The sequence below is a fragment of the Cricetulus griseus genome, chromosome 3 (genome assembly GCF_003668045.3).
Source record: "Cricetulus griseus strain 17A/GY chromosome 3, alternate assembly CriGri-PICRH-1.0, whole genome shotgun sequence".
In the NCBI taxonomy this organism is placed as follows: Eukaryota; Metazoa; Chordata; class Mammalia; order Rodentia; family Cricetidae; genus Cricetulus; species Cricetulus griseus.
The window spans coordinates 282,483,240-282,510,902 of NC_048596.1; the positions used below are offsets into that span (position 1 = coordinate 282,483,240).

General features: G+C 36.4%; 1 protein-coding gene across 2 annotated transcripts in view; it reads right to left on the reverse strand.

Moving 5' to 3' along the window:
- Nucleotides 1-207: 207 nt before the first annotated feature.
- Mfsd14b (major facilitator superfamily domain containing 14B) overlaps nucleotides 208-27,663 on the reverse strand; it is a 41,577-nt gene continuing 14,121 nt past the window's right edge. Inside the window, exons 2-12 of one of the 2 annotated variants that reach the window (XM_027409614.2) lie at nucleotides 25,370-25,465; nucleotides 16,850-16,912; nucleotides 16,355-16,482; nucleotides 15,204-15,318; nucleotides 10,884-11,102; nucleotides 9,390-9,503; nucleotides 7,858-7,929; nucleotides 6,310-6,422; nucleotides 4,675-4,772; nucleotides 2,980-3,122; nucleotides 208-2,009 (exon numbers count right to left, since the gene is read on the reverse strand). In XM_027409614.2, the coding sequence (XP_027265415.1) occupies nucleotides 1,761-2,009; nucleotides 2,980-3,122; nucleotides 4,675-4,772; nucleotides 6,310-6,422; nucleotides 7,858-7,929; nucleotides 9,390-9,503; nucleotides 10,884-11,102; nucleotides 15,204-15,318; nucleotides 16,355-16,482; nucleotides 16,850-16,912; nucleotides 25,370-25,465 (1,410 nt within the window). In that variant the 3' untranslated portion in view covers nucleotides 208-1,760. Of the gene's footprint in view, nucleotides 2,010-2,979; nucleotides 3,123-4,674; nucleotides 4,773-6,309; nucleotides 6,423-7,857; nucleotides 7,930-9,389; nucleotides 9,504-10,883; nucleotides 11,103-15,203; nucleotides 15,319-16,354; nucleotides 16,483-16,849; nucleotides 16,913-24,811; nucleotides 24,899-25,369; nucleotides 25,466-27,663 lie in introns of those variants that run through there. The other variant, XM_027409615.2, reaches the window with a different exon arrangement.

Here is a 27,663-nt window from a genome sequence, read left to right on the forward strand (position 1 = left end):
ATGTACCTTTTACCTATTAGAAACAAAAGAGATAATTCTACACCCATTGCAGCATTGTTCATGTATGACTTACATTTGATGGGAGGTTTTCAAGGAACTGTTCAAACCATCATTTAAAATGTTTTGTTTTTTAAATTAGCCGAAGGATTACTAACTCAGTTATGTGGATAGCTACCAAAAAAAGAACCCAGGAGAGCAATGATAGGATTTGTTTTTAAGACATGAAAGTATCATTGAAAATTTATTATGCATTAAGAAGCTTAACCTAAAAACCAACAGCATAGTAAAAAGATATGTTACATCTGTTCATGGCAGAACAGGCTTCAAAATATATTTTTCTTTAAATGTATTCAGTCAGTACACAATCCTTTATAAAAGTTGTATATATTTTTTCTGTCAATACCTTCATTATTTATAAATACAAGATTTACACAGTACCCCCATCAAAAAATTAAAATCCTTACAAATATCTACATGTTTTCATACCTATAAAACTTTCAAAGGAGTGCTTTGTTAAAGATAGACCCTAGTTAATGGTTCATTTACTGTGCAGTAAAATATAAAATCTGCAAAGTTTTCTTTGTCCATAAAACATCTCAAAAAATTAGCAAGATACTTATCATGAAACTGAGCTTCACTAACCCTCATGTTTTTTTTTTTTAATTTGATGTGTGCATTCCCATGAGATTCTAAATTCAGAAAAAAAGACTGAGATACAGACTAGTTGAAAACAAACACATTCTACATTAACAGTTAAGGCAGGAGTATGGTGAGGAAAACAGAAGTAGGACAAAGGAGATATGGGAAGGGGAAGGAGCATCCACTGCTATCTGTTACTCTCACCCCCTTTTAGGAATGTTCAAATTGTTAAAACAAAACAACAACAAAAAACTTTTCTTTAAGTATAATCTGATTTCTTTTTTACCACTAGAATGCTTCATGGTTGGTTGCTTTGCTTTGAGATAGGATCTTACTATGTTGCCAAGGCTAGCCCCAAAACTTGCAATCCTCCTGCTATAGTCTTAAGTAGCTGGTCTATAGGCTTGACTTTTTTTTCCTCTTCTTCTTCTGTAAAATCACTTTGTATATCAAGAATCTGAACTGCTTGCTCAACATGATTTGAATTTCCTAAGAAAGATTTCCTTTATGTAATAAAGGTGACATTGACCAACACTATTAAGGTTCATTTTCAAGAAGCTTAAGAACTAAAGAGAAAAAAGGAAAGGAAATAAAGGGAAACCAAAACTAGGTTTTCATCCAACCTTTGGATATAGTCAGTAGATCCCTGATATCAAGTGACTCTTAAGAATGGCCACTCATCAACACCTATGAAATAAAAGGAATAATTTACAGAAAGAGAATGAAAGAAGGCAGTTCTATACTGTCTACCAAAAGGGGTACAGAAAAATTGCTGTCATTCTTATTCTAGTTACTGAAGGAAAGACCTTACTTATCAGACATGATTTTTCTATTAAAGTTTTAAGGTCTAGATTCCAGATAACCTTGAGAGTTTCATATTATTTTCTGTGAAACATTTTCAGTCTTTCTTAGAATATATATAAAGGAAAGAAAAGAATGTGAGTAAAGGAACAGAAAGAGGCAGAAGAATGAAGGGCAGAGGCATGAGAAAAGTAACTTATTTAACTTGGCCCAAAAGATGCTGCTAGCATTGCCCCTCCAGCACCATGAAGTATCCAGGTGGTGCAGCTTCCTCCATGGCTCTCAGAGATGGTGTCTGCAGAACCTCCTTTAGTGCTAGGTTATAGTTCAGTGCACTGATTTCCAGGATCTTCAAAGGAGAGCTCCCAGATGCTGCTGTCTTGCAGTAATGGCTCAATGTCCTCATCATTGCCCCGTTCAGGGGGGGTGCTTGGACTGCCACTGGTGCTGCTGTTATGTTTTTGAACTCCACTGTTTTTACGGTATTCGGGGATGAATAAGGCAACCAGAAAAGACATAAGAACTATACATGCTCCAAATAAAAACGGCGGGCCTGGGATGAAAGCTCCCTGATGGATAAAACAAAAGAAAACAAAAACAAAAAAACAAATGAAGACAGAAGTTTGGTTAAGTTTCATTTTGTTTTCTTTTTTAAAGAAGGAGTCTTGTGCTATTTAGTCCTGAGTGGTCTTGACATCAAAACCCTTCTTCTAGCAGGATCATATGCATACATTACTATAACAGCATGGTCAGGCTCTTTTTTAAAACTCCAAGCTAGTTTTGAATGATTTTTTAAAAAGCCACTATATAGTTAATTGTTTTTTAATAAGCCTGTATTTCATTAATCCAGGCAAATTCTAATAGAATTTAGTGTTTGCAAAATAACTCAAGGCAAGTGATCACTGCTTTTTATATCATTCCTAATTAATAGAACTAACCTATAAACTACAAAAGCAGTATTTTTTTCCTGTAATTGTTAATATTCAGACATCTGTACGGCTCTGTCCTTAGGGCTCTGACGGGATACGCCCTCAGCTGCAGCCACTAAGAGCACCACCTGTGCATATCTACTATATTACTGTTGTCTGTTGTATCCCAGGCTGCCCTCAAACTTATGTAGCCAAGAATGACCTTGAACTCAAGATCTTCTGACTTTACCTTCTGATGGCTAGAATTACAAGCATGCACAATCACACTTTTGAGTTTTGTACATTTTAGGTAAGCACCTACCAACTGAGCTATCTTCCAAGTCCCTTTAGCTAGATTTTTAAGTAATTTCATTTCTTATTTAGGTTAAACTTAGCCAGATAATAGCATACTATTCATAGTGATTATATAAGTGAAAAGAGAATCTAAATAAGGTACAGATACAACACTTTTATCTAAGATATTAAATCTGTTCTGAACCCTTTCTGATCCCAAGCAATGAACACAGAATTTGCTGCTGTCAAATACAACAATAATAAATAGGAATCTAAAGCTACAAGATTATGCCATAATCAAACACAACCATTATTATAACACAGATCACCAAGTTACCTGTAGGGGATCATCATCAGAATTCAATTCTGGGCCCAACTCGTTCAGTTCAACATGGAACATGTAGAATATGAAGCCATATAGTGCTGGCCCTAGACCATTGCAGAGCCCTCGTATTCCTGTTATGATCCCCTGGGCAACCCCTAAACCACAACAATGAGAAGGGAGTCAGTCTTCTTAGAAATGTGCTTCAATATACAGAGCTTATCTAGTCCTCTCCATCACATTATGACACACAGATTTGGCTGTACTGAGTCATCACAGTTTAGGCTAATTATCTTATAGCATCTATTACAGTCATTAGAGCTCATGGTGATATTTTCAGTCATTATACAAATGGTTTCTTGTTTGTACTATGTCTATTTAATAGTTCTCTCTGTACTATAAGGAGAAAAAAATGTACAAAACTCAAAAGTCTATAAGGAGAAAAAAATGAATTCAATTTCTGAAAACCTTTTGGACTAGATCTATCATTTAATGGGAAATGAGAAAATATCAAACTACTACTTCCTTATCAGGTAATTTCAATTTTTCTATGGATTAAGACTTGGCTCATTTAATTATTTGTGTACAATAAAAATGTCCCCCATTCAGACATCCTTGGTCACATGTGAATAAATACAAAGAGGCTCCCCCTGGCCTTGGGTTGCCATCTGCACTTTCCATCTCATGCAGATGTCTACTCAAAAATTCTGGAAGTACCAATTTCTAGATAGCTCAACTTTCTAATATGATAAGCAAAACATCGTTTTAAAACATATGAAATGGATATTTCTGTAAGTTAAAAACAGGCAAGTATAATAGTATCCATACTTAGCTGAGTTACTGCAGTTACTAGTAATAATAGAAAGGGCATCACTTAAGTCCATAAATCTAAAAATGGATACATACAGCAGCAAATTCATTATGTGGGAAAATAGGCATAATGATAATGAATAAACTATCTTTTTAAAATTTATTTTTTGGTGAAATTTTTAAAAGTCTTCTTAAGAATTTTACACACACACACACACACACACACACACCCTCTAAAATTCTCCATTTTCCTATAACACAAATGAATATTACAATGAAATACAAATAAAAAACAATAAACAAACTAAAAATCTCCTGCTTCCTTACAGTAAGGTGGGCCACTAGAAGATGGGGGAAAAAAGAGGTTAATTTTGGCATTAGAAATGAAGGAACCAGGCATTGGAAGAAAGAATTAAGTCTGCTTTCTACACAGCAATTCTAACTTACTTCCTCTCTCCCTATCCAATTACTAACAACCAGAGTTTTCTTCATCTCTTCAAAGATAAGTTCCTGAGACTGAATTATTTCAAGTTAACTTTTAGTGACTAAGTGGATATTACATTGCTAATTTGCTATTATTATTTAATAGAAATCTGTTGAAATAAGACTATAAGCTGATTAATTCTGATGGCAATATGTAATCAAAATTGAGACTAGAGATGGATCTTTTCTATTTCTAACTATTATTTCTAATAACTTGAATGACTAAGTCTGGATTGCTAAAATGTGAGTGTGAGCAAGGAGGAAAGTAGAACTGTATTTGATAAAATAAGCAGGTATGCTCCTATGACAGGGGCCCACTGCTATCTATTGTTATTGTTATGGAGAATAAAGGATTTCATACTTCAGGGAAGAGAGGTTCCAGCTGAAGGAACAAAATGCAAGGGGTACAAATCTCACCTTGTTGATCTGACTCCGCATTCCGAGAGATGAGGGCACTGACTGCTGGGAATGTAATGCTGGACATGGCAGCCACAGTTCCTGCTGCCCACATCATCCTGAAAAGATTAAGGAAGGCTGCAGTAATGCTTTAAGATACTTTTGATCAATATGGTCAGTGTAACAGTGCAAATGCTTTGTATTTCCTCATGTTCCATTTTATTTATTTTTCCCTCCTTAAAAGTGGATTTACTGGACAAGGCACAGTTTTCTCGGTAATTGCAGAAATCTCAGCATCCAAAAGGCTCAGGGAGAAACAGTGTGAGTTCAAAGCCAGTCTGGACTACATTGTAAGTCTCTGTGTGAAATAATTCATACTACTAAGACTGACCACAGACTGAGATTCAGATCAAAGAATACCTTATTTCCTTATTTTTTATTTCTTTCAAAAATCTCTTCTCCCAGGATGACCCATTGTCATTTCCAAGTGTAGCCTCAAGTTCTAAAAAGGATGTCTATTTTTCTACTTGTTTTAGATAAACACCACATCTCCATCTGCCCCCTTCACTGACTTTCTACATTTCTTGAAAATTCAGCTTTCATAATTGCCCTTGGGCTGTATGGTCTATCAGGCTTGATAGCACTGTCTGTTACCAAATGAATGAACAAAGAATGTTTGCTTCAGAACTTTTCTCAGTGGAAAAAAAAAAAAAAGGTTTATGTGTGAGTCACAGCAATGTATGAGAGTTAAGGTAGGTCCAAAGGCTCTTGTGCCCCACTGAGCTATACTTCCTTTGGGGTGGTCTTTATTGACAATCAAAAAAATCTTATTATCATAAAGTCTTTTTAACATTTAAAGTGATTTGACTAGACTAGCTAGATATTGAACCAGAGTTCACAGGACCCCACCCCCACCCCCCAAAAATCATCAACCTAGTTAATCTTAGGTAAAATGTAACACAGAACAAATGAAAAAAAAGTGTCAGTTTTCTTTGAGGATGCAACCCCAGAGGCTGCTATGCATGCTCCAGTAGATGCCCTATATCTCTCTGCATAAACAAATAGTACCAAGTGGACACGGTGAGTTTAAAAACAAAAGATCACATGAAGTTAGGGAAAAATGGTGGTGGGCACAGGGGAAAAAGTGGAAAGGAGGAAATGGGGAATATATCTGATCAAAACATAGATACATGTATGACATTCTCAAAAGCCAGACATGGTGGCTCAAACCTATAATACCAGCATTCAGAAGGCGTACACAGGAGAATTGCTCCAAGTTTGAGGCCAGCCTGGGCTACAATTTTTGATTATTTCAAAAAACAAACACAAACCCACCTACCCTCAAGAAGAAAGAAAGGAGGGAGACAGAGAGGGGAGATCATGAGTGCAAAAGAACTTTATTGGAGGGCTGGTAGACGACAACACACATTCAATTGAGTAATGACTCCAGATTCGTGAAATATTTACAAGCCATCTTAAATCTTCTTAGTTCTACTCCTACTGAAGGGTGAAATGCTGAATATATCAAATGAGCGAAATAAATGTTCTTTTAACATAATCAAATAGCCTTAGCTCCTTTAAGGGTCATCACATCTGTTAATATTCACTGCTTTTTGCTTGTATGTTTTGATAATATGTGAATTAGAGGAGGCTTACCAGGCCTGAGATCCAAAACCATACCAGGCAAGCTGGAGCATCTGGAAACCCAAGCCAAGGAGGACAGTATTTTTATTCCCTAGTGAACTCATCAATTTGCTAAGGAAGACTGTCTGTAAAGGAAAGAAGACAATCCTGAGAAGCCATATGAGCACACATGAATTTGATCATAAACTCAAATTAAGAGCATAAGCTTTTTTAGTGAAGTCCACTCACTGATAGCCAAGGGTTTTTAAGGGCACACGTGTCTATTTATAGCAAGGGCAGGCAGTAGTGATAACTCTTCAGGGGTGGAGTTCAAGGGCTCTAGTGCTGAACTAGGGCTTAGGGCCTTTGACATCCTTCCAAACAAGCCCATTGAACTGGTGCACTGCTACTATCCCCATCCCCCAAATACACCTGTACTCCAGTTACGACTGAGAGGATTACACTTAGGCTTCTTTGGAGAAATTCAAACACTGTTCAGCAGAATCCCACACCTGTAAATGTTCAGCAAGGGTTTCTACTCTCATTCATAGTTAACAATTTCAAAAAATCAAGAATGATATGAGCTCTGTTTTTAATAATAAATATATATTCTGTTAAATACAGCTTGTGGGGACAGTATGAAAAGGAAGATAGGACACCTATGGACAAACAGCTAAGGTTAACGTAAAAAAGTGAAAATCATAATCTACTTGGAAGCTTAACATAATTTGCATATGCTAATGCAGCTAAAACAAAACCAGCAAGGAACAGGCTTTGCTTCTATGTATCCCTTCCCAGACTTCTCAGTTCCTCTACAGAGAGTTAATCACAGAAGAACATTAGCTTGGCTTAGATAGTCCTTTCAAGGGAATGGCCTCTGGACAATCCACATAAACCACAGTGAATGTCCCTGAAGCACAGCACGGCATATACTCTTGCCTTTCTGGATTGAAAATTATAATAGATTGGAAAGTATTTACTGCTATTCACTCACTCCATATATTGCTGATTCTTATTTATTTAGTCCTGGAGACACCAGGATCTAGAAGACATTTATTTCTAATTAATTTTCATCACTAAGGAAACACTGAAATACATTCTGCTGGTTTTATTCTGCAGTATCTGGCTACTTCATTTTTCTTTTAAAATAGTTTCTATAAATATTTCTTATGTGTGTGTACACATGTCCCAACATGTATTTGGCAGTCAGAGGACAACTTGCAGGAGTCAGTTTTCTCCTTCTACCATGTGGGTTCCAGGAACTGAACTCAAGTCATTGCTTGGCAACAAACAATTTCACCACCCCCTTAACCCAGTTGTTTTGGAAGTAAGTAAGAAGAATGAATCTAGCACAAATTACAAATAATGTCCTAATGAAATTTGTATGAAGTTCTACTGAATCCTGAGGACTTTAATATTTTATGTGCAACCAGATCTGTGAGTTGTATCCCTGTCAGCTTTCTGAATTTGGTGAGGTTCTCTACATGAGTAAGATGTGTCACAGCAGGAGCTAAACAGCTGAGGCAATAGTGTGGAGGAACTCTTGTCATTTTAACCCACATGCTGTAAAAAAACACTCACCTGAGCCACAATGGACAGAATTCCTACCATAGCTATGAATGCTACAATTTTCACAGATCCAAAACCTATGACCTATAGAAATGAAAAAGGCAAACAAAAAGATCACTTTTGTAATTGAGATATAAAAGATGTAATTAATAAATGACTTTTTCTCTATTAAAACTGAGAGGAAAAATTAGTTTAGGAAAGTTCACAAAAGCAATAGAAATTAGGGCAGTGATAGAAGCTGCAAAAAATTAACCCATAATTTTATCTAAATCTGACATAAAATAATTATAAGTAGGCACACATTGTGAATTTTTTTGCAAATTTTATTATGCCTATTTTTTTATTTCCTCTCTTAATTAATCTATCCCATTGTGGAGACAATGAAACATACAATGAAGAGAATGTAAAAGAAAGCAATTTGACTTTTGCCAAGGTAGAATTGACTATCAGCTCTTGAGTCTGGTTGTATTTTAAAATTATGTGAACAACAGAGAAAAGGAAAGAAGGGGAGAAAAGAGAACAATAGGAAACCAGAATCCACTGAAGACCAATCACATTAGACTCTGAGGTATGATCCGGAGATGGGTGTGCTGTAAAAGCTCCCATATACTTCTACTATGTAAACAACCAAGTCTGATTGACTACTGACCTTTAAACCTAACCCTAACTCTAACCCTGAAATGACTAATAATTTTTAAAAGGATACATTACTTTGTTTTTTAGTGAAATTCTATAAAATATAGGAAAATACACCAAAAACAACTTTATATAGTCTTCTTACTTCACAAGTGAGTATCATCCTCCAAATCACAATTAAATAATAAAAATACTAGGGTTAGACCCTCTGGCTCTTCTATTACAAAATCTGGAACTAATAGGGTAGCTCATGTCTATAATTTCAGCACTTACAGAGGTAAAGGCAGCCTATTTATCAGCTTTATGCATTACTGCTAAAGCATGGAAGCAATACCAAGAGTGAACTTATCACAAACTATAGATTGAGTAGTACTTATATATAAAAGTACATAGCCTCATAAACCATACCAAATGAGTCTCTTTGGTACCAGTTGTGAGAGATATGACAGTTCTATTATCTTCTCAAGCCAGACTTGGTGGTGGATGGCTTTAATCGCAGCATTCAGGAGACAAAGGTAGGTCAATATCTATGACTTTGAGGTTAGGCTGGTCTACAGTGAATTCTAGGCCAACTAACCAGATAAATATACACAAAAGCCTCAGAATTTTGTTTCTGACAATTCTCTCTTTTAAAGGAACTATTCCACAGTAGATGTCTCACTAGTTCTTAAATCCTGTCTCAGTAATGTCTCAGTAAGAAACTAGGCATGGTTATACATATTCGTAGTTCCAGTTAAATTTATGAGGCCATCACTAAAATCATCATTGGATTATAGGTTCCTGCTTTGTAAAGTCTCTAGAAGCAAGCTCATATTTCCTTTTTTATAGTAGTTTCCCCAACCTATCTTAAACAAATCTCAATCTTTGATATTCTACATGTTAAAGACTACTAGGGACTTACTACTCACCTGCCTGAGATAGAGAAAAAAGCTTGAATACTGTCCAGCTTCAGGGAGGTATGAGAGAAACACTGTGATGCAGATGAGTAAGACTGTAGAGTCTTTTCCAACTTTCTTTAATGACTGGGAATAAGCAGAAAGCAAAATCATAAATGTCAGTGTTTTTGTGATACTGGCTACACCATTTTCATATCTCTCCTTCAAGAGACCCTGAACACCGTATAAACAGGTCCGGAAAAAAATATTTCTACAGAACTCTCTAAGAAAAATCAATTCTTTCTCTAGATTTGTAAAGTAACTTCTTTTAAGTGATTTTAATTACAAGGTTTTCTTTTTATGACATAAGGTCTCATGTAGCCAAGGCTGGCCTCAAACTCAATATTCAGCTGAGGATGAATCTGATATTCTGATCTTCCTTTCTGCCTCTTCTATAGTTCTCATTATATATAATTTCACTCTACTCTTCAAACTGATGACAGTCAAGTTGCCTGAAACCAGGAAAACAATTGGTAGGTTCTAAAATTTTTATTTGAACAGGAGTGACAAGTGTCACAGAACTTTTAGGTCACCATCCATAAACTTTATATAATCAATACCCCAAACTGAAACCGTGCTATACAAGTAGACCAGTTAACTTACACAAGTTAACTGGAGTCCTTACAGCTGCCCTGAAAAATAAGCCACAGTAGTTCTATTTTAGAGATAAGTTTCTTTTATGAATGTAACTTGATCACTACAAGGCAAAAAAAAAAAAAAAAATTAACTTGCAGGTTCTCTAGCCCATTCCTGAGTCCTTCCCCAAACTCCTCTTTCACCACCTGGCAATATAACTAACACACAAGAGGAACAGGCAAGATCTCCTGGAAGTACTCTGAGTTTCAAGGGGTTGGGGAGATGGTTCAGTTGGTCAAGTGCCTGCTGTACAAGCATAAGGAGTCAAGTTTGATTTGCATCACCTATATTATGGTGCATGCCTGTAACTCTAGCACTGGGAAGGCAGAGACAGGAGGATTCTTGGAACTTGTTGGCTGGATAGTCTTGCTAGATTGATGAGTTCTGGGTTCAGTAGGAACCCTGACTCAAAAAATAAAGCCAACTGTGATAGAAGAAGACATCAGACATCTACCACTGGCCTATACAAGCTCAATGTGGTGTACAATTGTTGTATTAAAAAAAAAAAAAAGCAGGCATGGCAGGGAGAGAGAGAGAGGTAGAAAAACCTTTCTAGCACTATTTCTTGTTAGTGTGATAACTATTTTCATTCATTTTATTAAATGATAAAAACAACCAGGTCCTTGAGGGTAAAATTTTGTCTCTTATGATTTACACGGCTTAGTTATATATTTCTCAGACTCTCAGTCACTTACTTGTAATTAAAGTTTCTATTTTTACTGTAAAAGAAATGAATCAACAATTGTTGGGATCCTTGAGCTGTATATACAGTCTTATTTTCTTAGCAAAAAGAAATATATAGGAAGTAAATCTTTTCATGTCTTAATTTACCGCAAAAGGGTCTGCTTGTTTCCAAGAAATCTGAGCGCCCCAGGAAGCAGGTCTAATTTTCTCTGGTAGAGATTCTGGAACTGCCACCAAAATGAAGCAAATGTCTAGTAGAGCCACCACTGTGGCTACCAACACAACAAGGCTGTCTCCATAATTTGCAGAGAGGTATGTTCCAATGGCTGGGCTGCTAACCAGACTAGCTGCAAAGGTGGCTGAGACCTATGGGAAAAAGCACAGTCATTTAGGTTCCTAAATATGAATATCAGTGGAGGGAGCATGCTCTTTCCAAGTCCCACCTGTTGCAGGTGTACACCTATAACTATCCTCTCCTTTTTGCTTTTTTGTTTTTAAGGTGAGTATTTTGCTTGAGTGAATGCTTGTACTCACAGGGGTCAGAAGAGGAACTGGAGGTATGGATGGTTATGAGCAGTCCTCTACAAGAACAACTGCTCTTAACTGCTAAGCCATTTCTCCAGACCCCTCCTAAATTCAAAAAGACAAATGTGTCACATCCAAATTTAAGAATAAAAGAGAAGGAAAGCAATTTTGGCTAAAAATGTATTCACCCACCGTTTACTAAGTGGAGATATTCTGGGGAGCTATAATTATGATATAAATTAATGCAGGAGAAGCTATTTTCATAAAACATTCACTGATTTTGTTCAGGGATGGATTACATGGCATGGCACTTGCCTAGCAGAAGGCATGGTAGTTTGTGCCTCTAATCACAGTACTTAGGAGGTTGGTGCAGGACTGCTGAGTTCAAGGCCAGTTCTAGACTATATAGTAAAAATGTCTCAAAAAAAAAACCCCCCAAAACTCTGAAGAGCTGCTGCTGCTGAGATCTATAAATTTCTCCGGAACTGCACCTGATATATCCAAACCCACTATACTTTCCACATATCCACTTATCTCTTTATGACCATTTCATTAACATGGGGGCGGGAGGTATCTGGTTTTAAGAGAAAAAGCTGTAACCAAAATAAATACATTAATAAAAATAAAAGAATGAAGGCTGGGGATATATAGCTAAAGGACAGATTGTTTGGCTAGCATACTCAGGACCCTGGATGTGATCATTAGCACTACTAATACCAACACCTGCACAAAATAAAATAAAAAATAAATTGTGGACAGGTTGAAGCTTTCTGATTAGAGGCTTTATTACACTGCATCCTATGTTCCCCATTTAGAAATAAAGTATAAATATTCATTCTCTAAATTATAAGTAGATTAGAGTACTAAAACACACTGATAAGTTATTAAAACTAGAAGATCCTATTAGAAACAAAAGAAATCACATAAGGACTCAGTGAGTTAAGAAAATAAAAAAAAATAATGACATAAATTGGAAGATGTGATGGGAGATTTTTGGGAGGGATGTGGGATGGATATGATCAAGATATATTATATACATGTATGAAATTTGAAAACAATAAGTAAAATTGTAATTTAAAAAGAAACACTAGAAATCATTGTATCTGACTATGATTTCCAGTAAGCCAATAAATGTTTTTGTATCATCTATTATCCCACAACTGAATATAAAAATATAATACATATAAAACTAATGTTTTATATTAAAAATCTTTAAAAAGCTAAAAATGATAGAATAAAGACTTTTGGAGTGAGGAATAAAGATAGGAAGAGTTTTAGTGTGGGAAACAAAAATTCCTCAAAGTGAGTATTCATCAAGTATGTGATGTTGACACAGATCTTACCATTTTACTTGAAAAAGTCCTGACAGCCACATAACTGCACCACAGATTGCAAAGACAGGCAAACAGCTATGAAAACAGTGCTGTACTCTCTTCAGTTGCTATGTGAGCACTATGATAGCATCCTCAAGTGCTATGGAAACAATGTGACTTAGGCTACTTTATGTTTTAAGAAGGACAATACTTTTGCAGTTTTTTAAAAAATATCTAAACCCACAATCAACAACATTTGCTAAGATTCTGCTGTTGTGAAGTCACCCTATAGATTCATTTACCAGATGTAGTGAGGAGGAACCGACCAGTAGCATTATTCATTGCTACAACCCCTAAAGAACCTCTTTCTTGGTTTCCTGAAGGAGTTTCAGAAAGGAAAGCATATTTTAATCTAAAGCATGGATCTCAAAAGTGTTGTTTAGAATTAACACATCCTGGAAATAATCGACAGTAAATTCTCTGCAAGTTAGACAGACTGTAAGGAATTACTGGCAAGAGTCCTAGGCCTGAGACAAACCCAGTAGTCTACTGCTGATCTACAGGAGCTGATGTGATCACACTTCAAAAAAGACACTGTATGAGCTGGGATGTTCACTCACTGGCTTCTTGCCATGTCCCATGAGTAAGCACTAATCCTAACTGCCATCAGACGATGAGAAACTGAGCTAGAGATTAAATTAATTAAGTGACAGTCACTTCTGGTGATTACCAAAACCCTTTATGTAATTAGCACAGGAGCACTGTAAATTATTTTTCCATTAAAAGCAAAAAATAAACAGCTCTGAAAATTCCACCAAAAGGAAAAGAAAAATGGGGCTGACAGGATGGCTCAGCAGCTAAGGGTCCATGATGCACAGGCTTGGTAACCAGGGTTTGATTCCCAGGACATGATAAAAGAAGAGTAGTGACTTCTGAAAATTGTTCTGACTGCCACCTACATGCTATGGCACCTGTACACACACACACACACACACACACACACACACACACACACACACACACAGAGTAAGTAAATAAGTGCCAAAAAAGGGAAAAATGATTAACCTTTTAAGAAACAAAATGTCTAACTGGTCAGACATAATATGATGTATATACATCAAAACCTTACATGGGCTAGCTTCCATTAATATGTACAACTTTTATGTTTTCATGTACTCATTAACATTTTTATAGGGGAAATTAGTATGTCCATAGACATTTCCCACGTTAGAGAAGATGGAGAAGAAAGCTGCACTACTATGAGATATAGGATCTTGGTATTCTTCACAGCTCTGATGGCTGACACCTACAGCCCACCTTGAATATTTTTCCTTCTTTGAAGCCTTCCTACTTATTTTTTCCCTATCCTGCACAGCACTGCATAAGTGCCTACAATTTAAGATGAAACATGAATAATATTCAAGGAGGTTGGAAGGGAGAAAGTGAGCTGACAGTAGTCAGAGGGGAAAGAGAAGCTTTCTAACTGTAGGTGTCCAAAGCCAACAAAAAAAAAAAAAAATAAAGTGTTTTATGGAACAGTAATAACTTACCTGTATGTTGAAAACTGTTCAATGAATGTACTCATTTAATCAGTCAACAAGAATGAGCACTTTATTCTAAGAAGCAGTATTTTAAAGAATAGGGTACAAGAAAGTAATCATCTGGGTTACTGGCACTTATCCTCCTTTAATCTACAACTCTCCACTGTCTAGACAGATCACTTTTCTTCTTACAATGTATACATATATCCCAGATGCTGAACATGTGTCTACAACTGCTCTTCAATATGAGTACATACTATCTTATTGCTAAACAATCTGAAAGACCTTGCAGAAGGTAGATTTCTGAGTTTGAGGCCAGCCTGGCCAGCCAGAGATACATGGTAAACTCTGTCTTTAAAAAAAGAAAGAAAGAAAGAAAGAAAGAAAGAAAGAAAGAAAGAAAGAAAGAAAGAAAGAAAGGAAGAAAGAAAGATTAACTTGTAAACATGTGATCTTCTGCCCTGCTGGCCCAAAATGTTTCTGCTGCGATCTTCTAATAGCTCTTTCTTCTCCTATATAACTATATTATCACAACTGAGAAAATGAGATTGTCTAATGTCAAATTATCAAAAAATAAATGTCTCATTCTTTTGATAGTTTTTCAACAACTATCTACCAAACGAATAGCCTTTTCCTCCTATAGTGTTATGCCTCAAATGAATGCCTGAGACACATTGTTGAGACTGTAACATTTCTTAAAACTATTTCTGATGTTTAGACATCAATTTGTCAGTTTTTAACAATGCTGTTTATTACTTTTGTTTTTAATAAAGTCTACGAGCTGGGCATGATGGTGCATGCCTGTAATCCTAGCATTCTGGAAGTGGAGGGAGGAGGAACTAAAGTTCAAGGTAACCTTCAGATACTCACTGAGATTGAACCTAGTCTGTCCTAAAACCCTATCTCAAAATAACAAAAGTTTCTAAGACAAGTAAATTGCTACACAATACAATAAATAGCTAGTCAATACAATAATATAATCCCAGCTCTCAAGAAACTATGAAAGGAAGATTCTAAGTTTGAAGTCAACTTGGCCTATGTAAGTTTTTGCTTCAAGACAAAGAATAAAAAAAAAGTTACTATCTTACCCATCCATAAGCAGTACTTCTTTCATGTTCTTGAGTGAAGTCAGCTACGTAGGCAAATATTACAGAAAAAGTGACTGAGAAGACTCCAGATACAGAAATCATGCCAAAATACCACCTATAAAAAGATGGATTTAAAAAGAATATGATTAAGAACATCATCTCCTATTAACTGGAAGATTATTTCAATTACTCAAGAGTCTTAAATCAAAGTCAAAGATATGTGAATATTATAAACTAAAAATAAACTCGAGTATATCTGTCTATCTACCTAAAGATACATTTAAATTAACTGGAGATTTTTCAATATTGAAAGGAGTACATGTTGGCCTGAAAAAAATGGCAGAAGAGAAAAAATAGAATGGATGAAATAAAAGCTATAGTTTTAGGTAAAGCTGTAATTTTAAAGGTAGCCAATACAATAATTTTTTAAAATTCCTTTTTAAAAATATACAAAGAAAGAGAGTATAAAAAAAATGTTAATATAATTCAAACCAAAAATTTCTATAATATGCATAAATACATTGAAAAAACATCCAGTTAAAACAGCAAAAGCTAGAATATTACATAACACAAAGTGGAGTTTATTCTATGACATAAAGATGTTTTAATATTAAAAAATTACTAAGTAACACTCAGTAACATAATTAATCATATTAATAGTTCTTTAAAATTTTTAAATTTTGTTATTACTGTTATTGTATCTCTCTCTATACATATGATGTGTGACAGAGTACAGCCATGCATGTGACATCACGTGCTGTGGACATCAGAGAAGAGTTGGTTCTCTCCTTCCACTATGGATTCCAGGGATTGAACTCAGGTCCTCATGCTTATACAACCAGTGTTTTTACTCACTGAGCCATCTCATGTGCATCGTAACAATTCTTAAGGAGACAAAAACAAAAGAAACAACAACAACAAAAAAAACCCTCCCTCCACTTATGCTAAAAGCCACCTAATAACATCTAATTTAATTCTTGATATAAATAAATTCTGAATCTAATCAATAAATCTTTATTTTAAAAGTGAAAACCCTTGAGTAAAATAGAGATAAAGGGCTAAAGAGATAGCTCAATTGTTAAGAGCACTGGCTGCTCACAATTGTCTGTGACTCCAATCCCAATATGACAGTGAAGAGTTCAGCAACTCACCACGGGCTGATCCTCATCAGTGGGATAGGGAAGCAGGTAAAGAAGACTGTGCCAAGGAGAAAGGGCTTCCTGCCCCACACATCAGAGAGAGCTCCTATGAGTGGAGCACTCAGAAAAGAGAGCAGGCCCTAGAGAACAAACAGAAACAAAGGTTAGATTTAAAATATGATCTATATGTATTAATGTTGCTTAAATTACTGAAGTAATTTTAATTTGAATTATGGTGTTTAACATACAGTGTAATGCACAGACAAATATTATATAAGCTTGAAGGGCTAAATAGAACTGTTACCTGGAAGAGCAATTAAAGGATTATATAAGAATTAAACATTTGCAGATTGTCAAGTATATGCAGATAAAAACGACCTAAGTCATTTAGAGTATTCACTGGGATTTTTAATGTTAAATTATTTTATGCCTTATAAGTATTTGTATTGTATCTTACTAGGGATTTCTGGTTTTGGTTCTTATGATTTTTCATACAACTTTTCTTACCTTTACACCTTGAATGAGACCATTCATGAGGAATGTGTGTTGAGGAAATGTTTCATGTAAAACCTATAAAAGCAAACAAACATCAAACACACTCAAATATAAATTAAAAGTAAGGATTCCTGCCTTTATAACTGGAAGGCTAAACAAGATAAACTGTAAAAAAAGTATAAAATATTAGTGAAATCTCAAAAACCAACAAAAACACTTTAGTCAAAGCACAGAGTAAACCTGTCTCAAAAACAAGATAAAACAAAACTCCTTGAAGCCATGAAAAGGCATTAATATAATAAAACACTAAGGCAAGAACCAGACAAGGTAAGCCCTAGCACTCATAAGTGTTTTTGTCATAAAATATTTAGAGCATGGTGCCTGCAAAGTCCAGTGGAAGGCATCTGATACCCCAGGACTGGAGTTCTAAGTTACAATGTGGGTGCTGGGACTCAAACATAGGTATTTTGAAAGCGCAACAAATGCCTGTAACTGCTGAGCCTCCTTTAATTATTCTTAGGAAGGAATATACATAAGTCAATAAATCAGTCACTCTCTTCCTCTCCCACCCCTATACACATTAGTTTCATTTTTACAAATTACTATTGAATTAACAGAAGATGTTAAAAGAGAACTTTCAATAAATTTTCCAGATTCCCCAAACTCCTAAATGAAAGGAAAAGGAATTTAAAAAACAAAAACAGCTATAAGAAAATACATTATTGGGGCTGGAGAGATGGCTCAGAGGTTAAGAACACCAATTGCTCTTCCACCGGTCCTGAGTTCAATTCCCAGCAACCACATGGTGGCTCACAACCATCTGTTATGAGATCTGGTGCCCTCTTCTGGGGTGCAGATACACATGGAAGCAGAATGTTGTATACATAATAAAATCTTTAACAAAAAAAAGAAAATACATTATTAAAATTGGTCACAAAAAAACCTCCCAGATAAATTGTTTTCAATGCTACTAACCTTTGTAGTTGGCCACAAGATAATAATCACAAGCACAGTCCTCAAATGGGACATTTACAGAATTAAATGGGGTGGAATTCAAACCAAACAGATTACTTAAGAGCTGTTCAAAGCAGCAAAAAAACACTGTTAACTACAGTATTCAGTATTCAGAAAGAGGCATTCATTCTGCAGCCATGCTGAGGAGAGGCAGAAGTTTGAGGCTTGGTGAAGAGTTCACTCGTGGATCAGACCTTTCAGCCTGAGCTTGAGGTGAGAGCTAGTGGCCAGGGGCTTTGCTTTTCTTATGATCAGCTTTAAGTTTGAACCCCAATATCAGTCTCTGGGTCTTTTATTTATTTGTGTTACAGGAAACCCAAGAGAGCCTATCCCTTACCAGATCAAGAGTTCCTAAAATCAATCCTTGCACTAAATGTTAAGGAGCTTCTACTAGGGCAGATTCTATGCTAATACACTTTCAAAATATCCTTTAGTTTCAGCTAAAACTGTATGGCTCAGATTGGGCATGTGCAGGCAAGTACCCTCCCCAAAGTGCCTCACCCATATGAATTAGTAAGTATAGGTCTCCTTAATCAATTCCTCACTGTCCCATGTGGTTCTCCAGCTTATTATAGCAACCCATAGACTTTAAAACATGAAGTTTGAAAGACTATGGCTAATTGACTAGTAAAAAGACCATGATTACTGTTGTCGAGGAAGCAGGCATTGGAACTATACACCAGCATACTCTCACCCAAGTTCACACATTTGTATTATTTGCCTAGTCCCAGAAAACATTTCTCTCTCAATTCCTCTTCTATTGTAATCTACTCTCACTTGTGAATATAAACAGATACATTAAATTCAGTAGAAAGGCTGAGAAAAGCTGTTGAAATGTACCAAAAATACTGACAAAAAAGGAAAAGATAATCTACCTCACTTCTAAAAGGTTCAATTATAACAAGTTGTAAAATAAAAATGATTCTTCTCCACCAGATTAAAGATCTCCATCAGTTGTGTATTACAAACAACACTCTCCATGGCAGAACTCTACCAAAATCACACAAAACAAAAAGGTCTATAAATCAATTACAGAAGGAAGTATAGAGATCCAGGAAGAAAAAAAAAGAGCACCAGAATGGAGAATCAAAGGAAATCCAAACTAAACATCAGTCAACTTAAAATACTAACAATACACTGTTTGAAATGGTATATTTAGCTGCTTTATACCAACTAAGCACAACTATAAAAGCCATTCTAAGCACACAAAACACCATGCTAGTGTGGCCCAGGGACTACCATTTACAGATCACTAACTTATGGGGAATGGTGATTTGTATTAATTTTGTTTCAGATGTTAATGATGCCAGAGGCAGTATAATGATGCATTCCCAAATATCCCAAATAACAGTTATTTTACAATGCCCCGTTACTTCTTTTTATAATTTTATTGTAGATTAGCGAAGTTGGAAATCAGCTGATATCTTTGTTTTATTACCTTGTTTACATATATAAAAATACATGACAGACAGAGCTAGAGAGATGGCTCAGCATTAAGAGTGCTCACTGTTCTACAGAGAATCAGGGTTGGATTCTCAGTATTCACATCATAGGGCTCACAACTGCCTATAACTCTAGGGTATCCTACCCTCTCTTCTGTCCTCTACTGGTACACACAAAAACACGTGCGACAGACAAAAATGTATTAGTAAGAGAAATAAATGCCAAGTAAATCTCACTGCATCTGTTTGATTAGATTAGTGCTTTGCACACTGTCTTCCATACAATAGTAAACAAAGTTTTAACAAATAACATTGATCAATTAGTGAGTCGTACTTACTGACTTTAATAATTATCATTTATATAAATGAGTCTGTAGGAAGCACAGCTTAGAGTAAGCATTAGAGAAATCAGGGTTGTCAGTCATGTGGGCGGATTTTCTTCAATGGAAGGAAATGAATGATTTCTGGTCACCTGGAATGCTGGAGTGAAGTAGTCCAACACCCCAGTGATCCTTTGCTATTCTATTAGGAGCTAGCCTCCACCTGAATTTCTCCCAAATCCTGAGAATTGTTTAGGCCCTAATCCTGAGCTTTGTCTCTCATTGAGTAGAAACATTATGAAAGATGTCCCATGTACTTTGCATCCCCCCTCAACAGAATCTATCTTTATGCTTATTACAAATCCTTCCTCTCTAGGCTTTAGCCCTAATTAAGCTTATCAGCCCATAGATCTCATTCTTATTGTAAAGGTCATAGGTGCTTTGCCACTTTGCTAGGGAGTTTCTGCCTAAAGTTTTGTTGTGGTAGCTGTCATGCAGAAACCTTTTTCCAAAGCTTTACTACCCTTAAATGGGTAAGGAAAAAAAAAAAAAAAAACCACAAGGTCAGAATGGAAATTTTAATCCAGCAACTGCAAAGATGGTAGCAATTCAAGTTTTATTCTTCACCTCTCTTGGATAATCTCCCCACTGGCTGTGAGGCTTGTAGGGTCCTGGGCCCAGGCTCATTCTGGGAATTTTATTTAACAAACAAACAAACCTACAAAATCCAGTACATCTACTGAAGTCAGTCCGTGGCATCTCATGATTCTAGAAATCAAGAGAGTACACATGTGACTCTAGTTACAACATTTACTTTACTGTTGTTTTGTTTTTTTTCCCACTTGAAGAGTAATTATCCAACAAAGTGACTATGTAATGTGACTACTAGGTCTAGTAGACAGTTGTACCTCATTCTGGCCATTGGAACTCCTGGAAAAACACACTTATTAAAGAGACAAGAAAACTAGTCAAAAGATCAAGCGGCAGATGACAGAAAAAATCTATGATTGTCAAATGAAGGAATGAATGGGCACATTATCTTGAGAGTCAGTTAAGAATAAAGGATAAAAGAACTGAATGTCACCAGAAAGTGTTCAAAGAATAGTCTGGGTTTTTCAGACCACCACATGATAAAGATAAAGGAGTAAGGAATATTCAATTGTTAAGTGTCTACTGAATTTCAAATCTTGAAACATAAATTTTATAAACTAAAAGAAATGAAATTCTTGTTTCTAAGCCTATTAAATATAGTTCATTAAATTAAGCCATTGATTTAAATATACTCTAGGGTATTAGTTTAATCAGATTATTCATACTATATTAAGATTAGGCCCTGAAAGAGCATGTAAATAGGGACAGGTCATTTTAATGCACTAACTTATGCTACTAGTAATACTAGAAGGCAGGCCCTCACTGTTTGAAAGCAATTTCATAAAACTGCTACAAGACATTAGTGATGCAAACTTCCTTCATATTGTCAAAAAAATGAATTAAAACTGTGAGCTAAACCATGGCTACCTAAGATAAGTAACATACCTCAAAGACTGCACCTAGTAGTAAGCTGTTTTTTTACTACACCAAGAAAATCCTAATTATTCTCAGATGAAGAGCTAGTCAAACTGATTTTTTTTTTTTTTTTTGAGACAGGGTTTCTCTGTGTAGCTTTGGAGCCTGTCCTGGCACTCACTCTGGAGACCAGGCTGGCCTTGAACTCACATAGATCCACCTGCGTCTGCCTCCCAAGTGCTGGGATTAAAGGCATGCGCCACCAACACCTGGCCTGATAAAATATTAATATGAACATAGTATTCTAAGTTTCCAAATCAGGAGCCCTGATAGGGGAAGTACTTCTGTGTATGTTTATCCTATTGATTGTTTAATAAAGTTCTGCTTGGCCAATGAAACAGCAAGTTAGGCAGGACTAGGAGTCAAAGAGGATTCTGGGAAATGTAGTAGAGAAGTGATGTTCCAGTCAGGAAGTGACATAGCAAGGAGACTCATATTTAAAGAAGGAGAAACAGGAAGCATCTCTCTTTTCCCCTCCGCTCCTGCTCCAGCGGCATGATGTGATCCACCGGCAAGGAGAGACGCCAATAAGGCGTCCAATAAGATAAGTCTTATAAAATATATAGATTTATGATAATTAAGACTGAGCTAACAGATGAGAGTCCTAGTCATTGGCCAAGCAGCATTGTACCTAATACAAGTTTCTGTGTATTCATTTGGGCCTAACTTGAGTGGGTGGCTGGCGTAAAGCTCACACGTGGCGGTGGGGCTCAGGTGGCCTTTGGCGGAAATATTTATCGTAACAGAGCCCAACACTGCTTTTTTGGATTCTTGGGTTTTGGCTTTATTAAGAATAAATTAGTGCTGTCCACTCGATACATTAAGGTAAAAAAATAAAAAAAAATATGCTATTATCTTAATAGTTAAATTACTGTGGGTGATGGGTTCAAGATGCCAAGGAATAAAGAGAATGGTAACACACAAACATAAGAGAGGATAAATGAGTACTGTCTGTGACTAAATAAACCCTAATATTGTTCCTTCCTTATCAAAGAACACCAAATTATCATGTAAAAAGAATTTTAAAAAGACAGAAGTGAACAGTATATGCCAACGCAAAATGTTTTTCTTAAAGAGGAATTCAATCTCCTAATCAAAAAACAGAATAGGGATAACATACTGTGGGGTGAATAGTAAGGGAGAAAGTCAGGAAACAAGAGATCATATTAAGACAAGTTTATCTCACAGATGAAAAATTAGTACAACTACTCACTTAGCTACATGTCTTAAATAACAATAAAATTATATTAGCAACAGGGTACTCCTCACACTTACATTTTAAGCAAATTCACACAAGCAGCATTAACTGCTCAGAAACTCTCGAGAAGCTGTAGAGCAGCTTCTCAGCTGGCAGTGTCAGTGTCTGCCAGGCACACTCCACCACCCCCAAAATTATCTGCTTTGAACATGAGAGGGAAGATACAGTGGAAATTAGAAAAGCTAGATAAGATATATGAGGGAGGCAGTGGGACATAGCCAAGTGGAGAGAGTAATGTAAGTGTGGTATAGGAGTCTGAAGCTAAGAGATCATCTATGTCCACCTCTCTCCAAGCTCCTCATTTGCATAAAGAAGCTACACAGGATTATGGACAGCATCCTATGATACTTGAGTGTGACAAAAGGAAAAGGGTAGGAGGAAAAGGGAAAACATAGGCAACTGTCAGAAAAGGCCTTAGACCCCCTCCTCAGAGCCTTAGTCACAGAAAGCCCTGCACATGTACTAATTCCCAAAACATTAGAGAGAAGGTTGTAATTTGCAGTTGGGAGTTGTGAGGGGTGAGCACATACTGGGGAATTCTGTCAGAAAGCAGACTTGTAATAGAAACTCTACTGACTTAACTTGTTTGAATTACAGAGACCAACAGTCCTTTCCTCAGAGATAAACCATATCTTCCCAAATAGGAAGAAATATTGAGAGATAATATATTTTATTGCTCACTTTTATTTAATTTCTTCCCTTATTTCAATGTCTTTAAACTTTTATACTTTGTTCACCATTGTGTTTTAACTTTTGCTAGAAAAAGGTCTTACATCTGTTCTTCCTCTACAATATTCTGTGTACTACTTCTCATACCTCTAGCCCCATAAATTTTTCTACTCAGTCTTACTTTATATTGTCTTTCACAGTAGCTGTGAAAAAAAAATACCCCAAACCCATAAACTATGGTTTCCTCAATCAATAACCAAGCACAACTGCCTCTCAACCTTTAAAGGGACACACGTAAAGTGCACAGATGTTCCTACTACAAGTTAACACCAGAGCTGTTGTCAAATTATTGTGTAAGCTATTGCAGTCAGCTTCTTCCTGAAACAGCAGTAGGAAACAAATATCCAAATAAAGACAAGACACCAGGAGGATTACTGTAAAAAAAAACAAAAACAAAAACAAAAACAAAAACAAACAACAAGAGTGGAGCAAGGCAAGGGGAGGCAAAACTGAAGGACACCTCCATCTCAACAGATGTGCAAATTACAAGGAAACCAACCCTCTATAGGCTCATAACTCCTCTATACTGGAGATAAAAGATAAGGAGATAGCTACAAATGCCAAAAAAAGATTTCAGATTCTTACTTTTAAATGATCAGTGATCATTCAGAAGACTCAAATAAGCAGATGAATGAAGTAAGAGAATCAATTCAGGATGACCTACCCAAGAATATTACCATTGTAACTCAGCAAGGAAGATCAGGAAAGGTGCTCAGGAAGGAAAAAAATCTCAGGAAGTTCAAACGCTGAAAGGGAATTAAACACACACTTTGGAAATGAAAAACAAACAAACAAAAAAACAATTGCTTAAATAAAACAAAAAAACAAAACGAAACAGAAGAGAGTGGAAAGCATCATAAGCAGACAAGATCAAGCAGAAAAACAAGGCTGAGACAATAATATATTTAGACATATGTACAAATAAAAAGTCAACAAATATGATCAAAACTTCTAAGCCTAAGACATATTCAAGAGACCAAAGCTGAAAAATCAATGGGGCAGAAGAAGAAATTGAGGGCCACATATTTAGGTAAAGATAATTTATTTCATGAAAACACATCAGAACATACCCTTAACACAGAGAAAGAAATGGAAGCCTAAATTGATAAGATGTATCATAGTCAAGATGTTCAAAGCACAAAAGAAATAAATAAAATTAAAATTAAGGGTTGTTTATAAATGATTTAGGCTTTTGTTCCCCCTTACAAACTCAGGAAAGCATGGAATGATGTGTTTAAAGCCTTCAATGTAACTGTCAACCAAGATCTTTATACCCAGCAAGGTAGTCTTCTATAAGGTTAACTGGTTAATACCTACCCCATAAACCTCTGTATGTTCAAGATTTAACTGACACAAAAACTGCACATATGAAAAGGAGCTTTCTGGTATGGCAAAATAATAACTGGGAAGAGACAACTGTTAGTGATTTTGTTTTTTGTTTTTTTGACACAGTATTTATCAGCACAGCCCTGTCTACCTTGGAACTCACTCTGTAGACCATGCTAGCCTCAAAATCAGAGTCCACCTGTCTCTATCTCCTTAGTGCTAGAAATAAAGTCATGTGCCACTGCGCCTGGCCTATTAGTAATTTTTTAAAATAGGTAAAAACAGCTGAAACTTAATTCCAAAGACATTTAAAACTTACCTTATGTATTAATTAAAGGTGGCTCACTTACAGTTTCCAAGGTTCAGTCCATTATCATCATGGTGGGACATAGCAGCAAACAGGTAGACACGGTGCTGGAGAAGTATCTAAGATTCCTATATCTTGCAGGCAACAGGAAGTGGTCTAAGACACTGGGTGGTATCTTGAGAATATATGAGACCTCAAAGCCCACCTCCACAGTGACACATACCTACAACAAGGCCACACCTCCTAATAGTGCCACTCCCTTTGGGGCCATTTTCTTTCAAACCATCACAGATATACATGCAGGCAAAAGAGCCATATACATAAATTTTTTAAAAGAATAAAAAATTTTAAAAAAGAAATGTAAAACTTGATTTAAAGAAACTGCTATAAAGAAGTTATCAAAACTAGGTACAAGATCATTCTTACATTCATCATTATAAAATATTTACAATATTCTATTTATTGGGTCCTTAAATCAAAGGCCTTTAACATCTGAATGACTTTCAACAGTGCTTTGTATTTAATATACAACATGTCTAAAGATGAAAGACACAATCCAGTGATACTTACAGTCAACATTGGAGTTGTCAACAGGCCCCATGCAAAGAATTCAAAGAAGATGACAACAGCAGCATGGTAAACACTTGGTTGGCCAAAGCCTTGTAGCTGAAAAAGAAAGCAAGCTGTTAAAAACAATACTAAAGAGACTTAAGATATTATCATGAAATGGCATGGGGAAATATACAAACTTTGGACCACCTATATCACTAAAGATAAAATCATATTTTAGGGACCAGGGATACAGCTATGTATTAGTTATTTTTTCATCTCTGTGATAAAAACCATGACCAAAAGCAACTTATAAAAATGAGTTTATTTTGGCCGGGCATTGTTGGCGCACGCCTTTAATCCCAGCACTCGGGAGGCAGAGGCAGGCGGATCTCTGAGTTCCAGGCCAGCCTGGTCTCCAGAGCTAGTGCCAGGATAGGCTCCAAAGCTACAAAGAGAAACCTTGTCTCAAAAAACCAAAAAAAAAAAAAAAAAGGGTTTATTTTGGCTTATCGTTGAAGAAAGAGTGTCTATAATTGCAGAAGGTGGGAAGGGGCAGCACGGCAGAAGGCAGCTGGAGCAGCTGGCTGAGAGATCGCTGTAGAGACTACCAGGACCCTTCTTATTCAAAACTATGCTACTCTCTGTCAGCCTCACAGGCTCATAGCCTTAGTTCACCTGCAAAAGTCTGGTAGTCTTTAACAGTTTTAATACCATATGAAAGTCCAAAGTCAAAGCCAGATATAGTATATACATCTTTAATCCCAACACTGAGGGGGCAAAGGCAGGCAGATCTCTAGGGTTCAAGGACAGCCAGGTCTACAGGAGAGTTTTAGGATAGCCAGGGCAATATAGAGAAACAAGCATAAAAAAATTCAAAGCCTCTTTTGATACTCAGGGCAATTTCTTAACTGTGACCTCTGTAAAACCAAAAGGCAAATTACACACTTCTGACATTCAATGACACAGAATATACAATTCCTTCCAAAAGAGAGGAACAAAGCAAGACCCAAACCCAGCAGAGCAAACAACACCACATCCTGTAACTCCATGTCTTTAACTCATGCTTTAGCTTCAAGGAGCTTAGATGGCTCAGCCTTCCAGCTTTGGTACCTGAAATCTTTCTCTAGGGCTGGTTCCACTCCATCTCAGTGACTCCTCTTGGCGATGTCTTAAGGCTCTAGCATCTCCAACATCTTAGTGTCTCTATTGTAACCCAGGCTTCTTATATAGCTTCATTGAACAACCTCTTAGGGACTCCTTGCAGCAACAACTCCAACACTGCCACATATTGCCTGGCCTCAGTAGCTCTGATCATGGAGGAAGAACTCAGAACAACCTCATTCCAGTATCTTTCATACCTCCAAAGCCAGCACAGTATGCTAAATTTGTGCTAATTCTACTGCTAGTTTGGGATGAACCCTTATCTCCTTTGACTTAATTAGTGGAAGGTTTAGTAAATAGAAACAATTGTTTTCCAGGAGCAAAAAAAAAAAAAAAAAAAAACAAACAAAAAACCCTAGGACAGCCTAAGATCATCGGAAAACAGATATTACATTATGATTCATAACAATAGCAAATTACAGTTATGAAGTAACAACAAAAGTAATTTTACAGTTCGGGGGGAATCACTGTATTAAAGGGTGACAGCATCAGGAAGGTTGAGAACCACTACCCTATAGTTTTTCCTTTCAGGAATTGTTAGTTTAGCTGAGAAAGTATGGGGGAGTGGGGGGCACTTGCCCTCAGGGCACCCTTTCCATAGTTCCAAACAAAGCAGGAGGTCTTTCTTTATAAAGATACAATCTTTCACTTTTACTCTTTCAGCACAAGTTTTTACTATAACATTAGGCTTTCTAGGGCTCCCTCCCTTTCAACTTCCTATTCCTGGTTCCCCTTTACACTGTTATTTCCCAAAGGGTTTCTAGTAAATTTATGACTTGTTTCTACTTATCATTTAACTCTGTGGAATGAAACACCCTCAAAAAGTAAAGTGTTCTGCCTGTTATACTCTCTGATCCATCCTAAGCAGCTACTCTGTAAAAGTTAGAACTATATAAACTGGAGACATGACTAATTCATGATATGGGTTAGGGGAAGTTTTTTTTTTTATTGTAGATATCAAAGAGAATTGCCAGAGGCATCTGGAAGAGTCCAAAGCCGAAAAAGAAAGTAGTCTAAACATGGTCAGTACACTGGGACCTGACCACGATAGAAGCAGGAACAGAGTAGGGAGAAGCGGGGGAGATACAGAGAGAAGGTTAGAGAGATCAAAAGGAAGACAAAGAGTGAGAGACCGAATCTGAGAGAGAGGG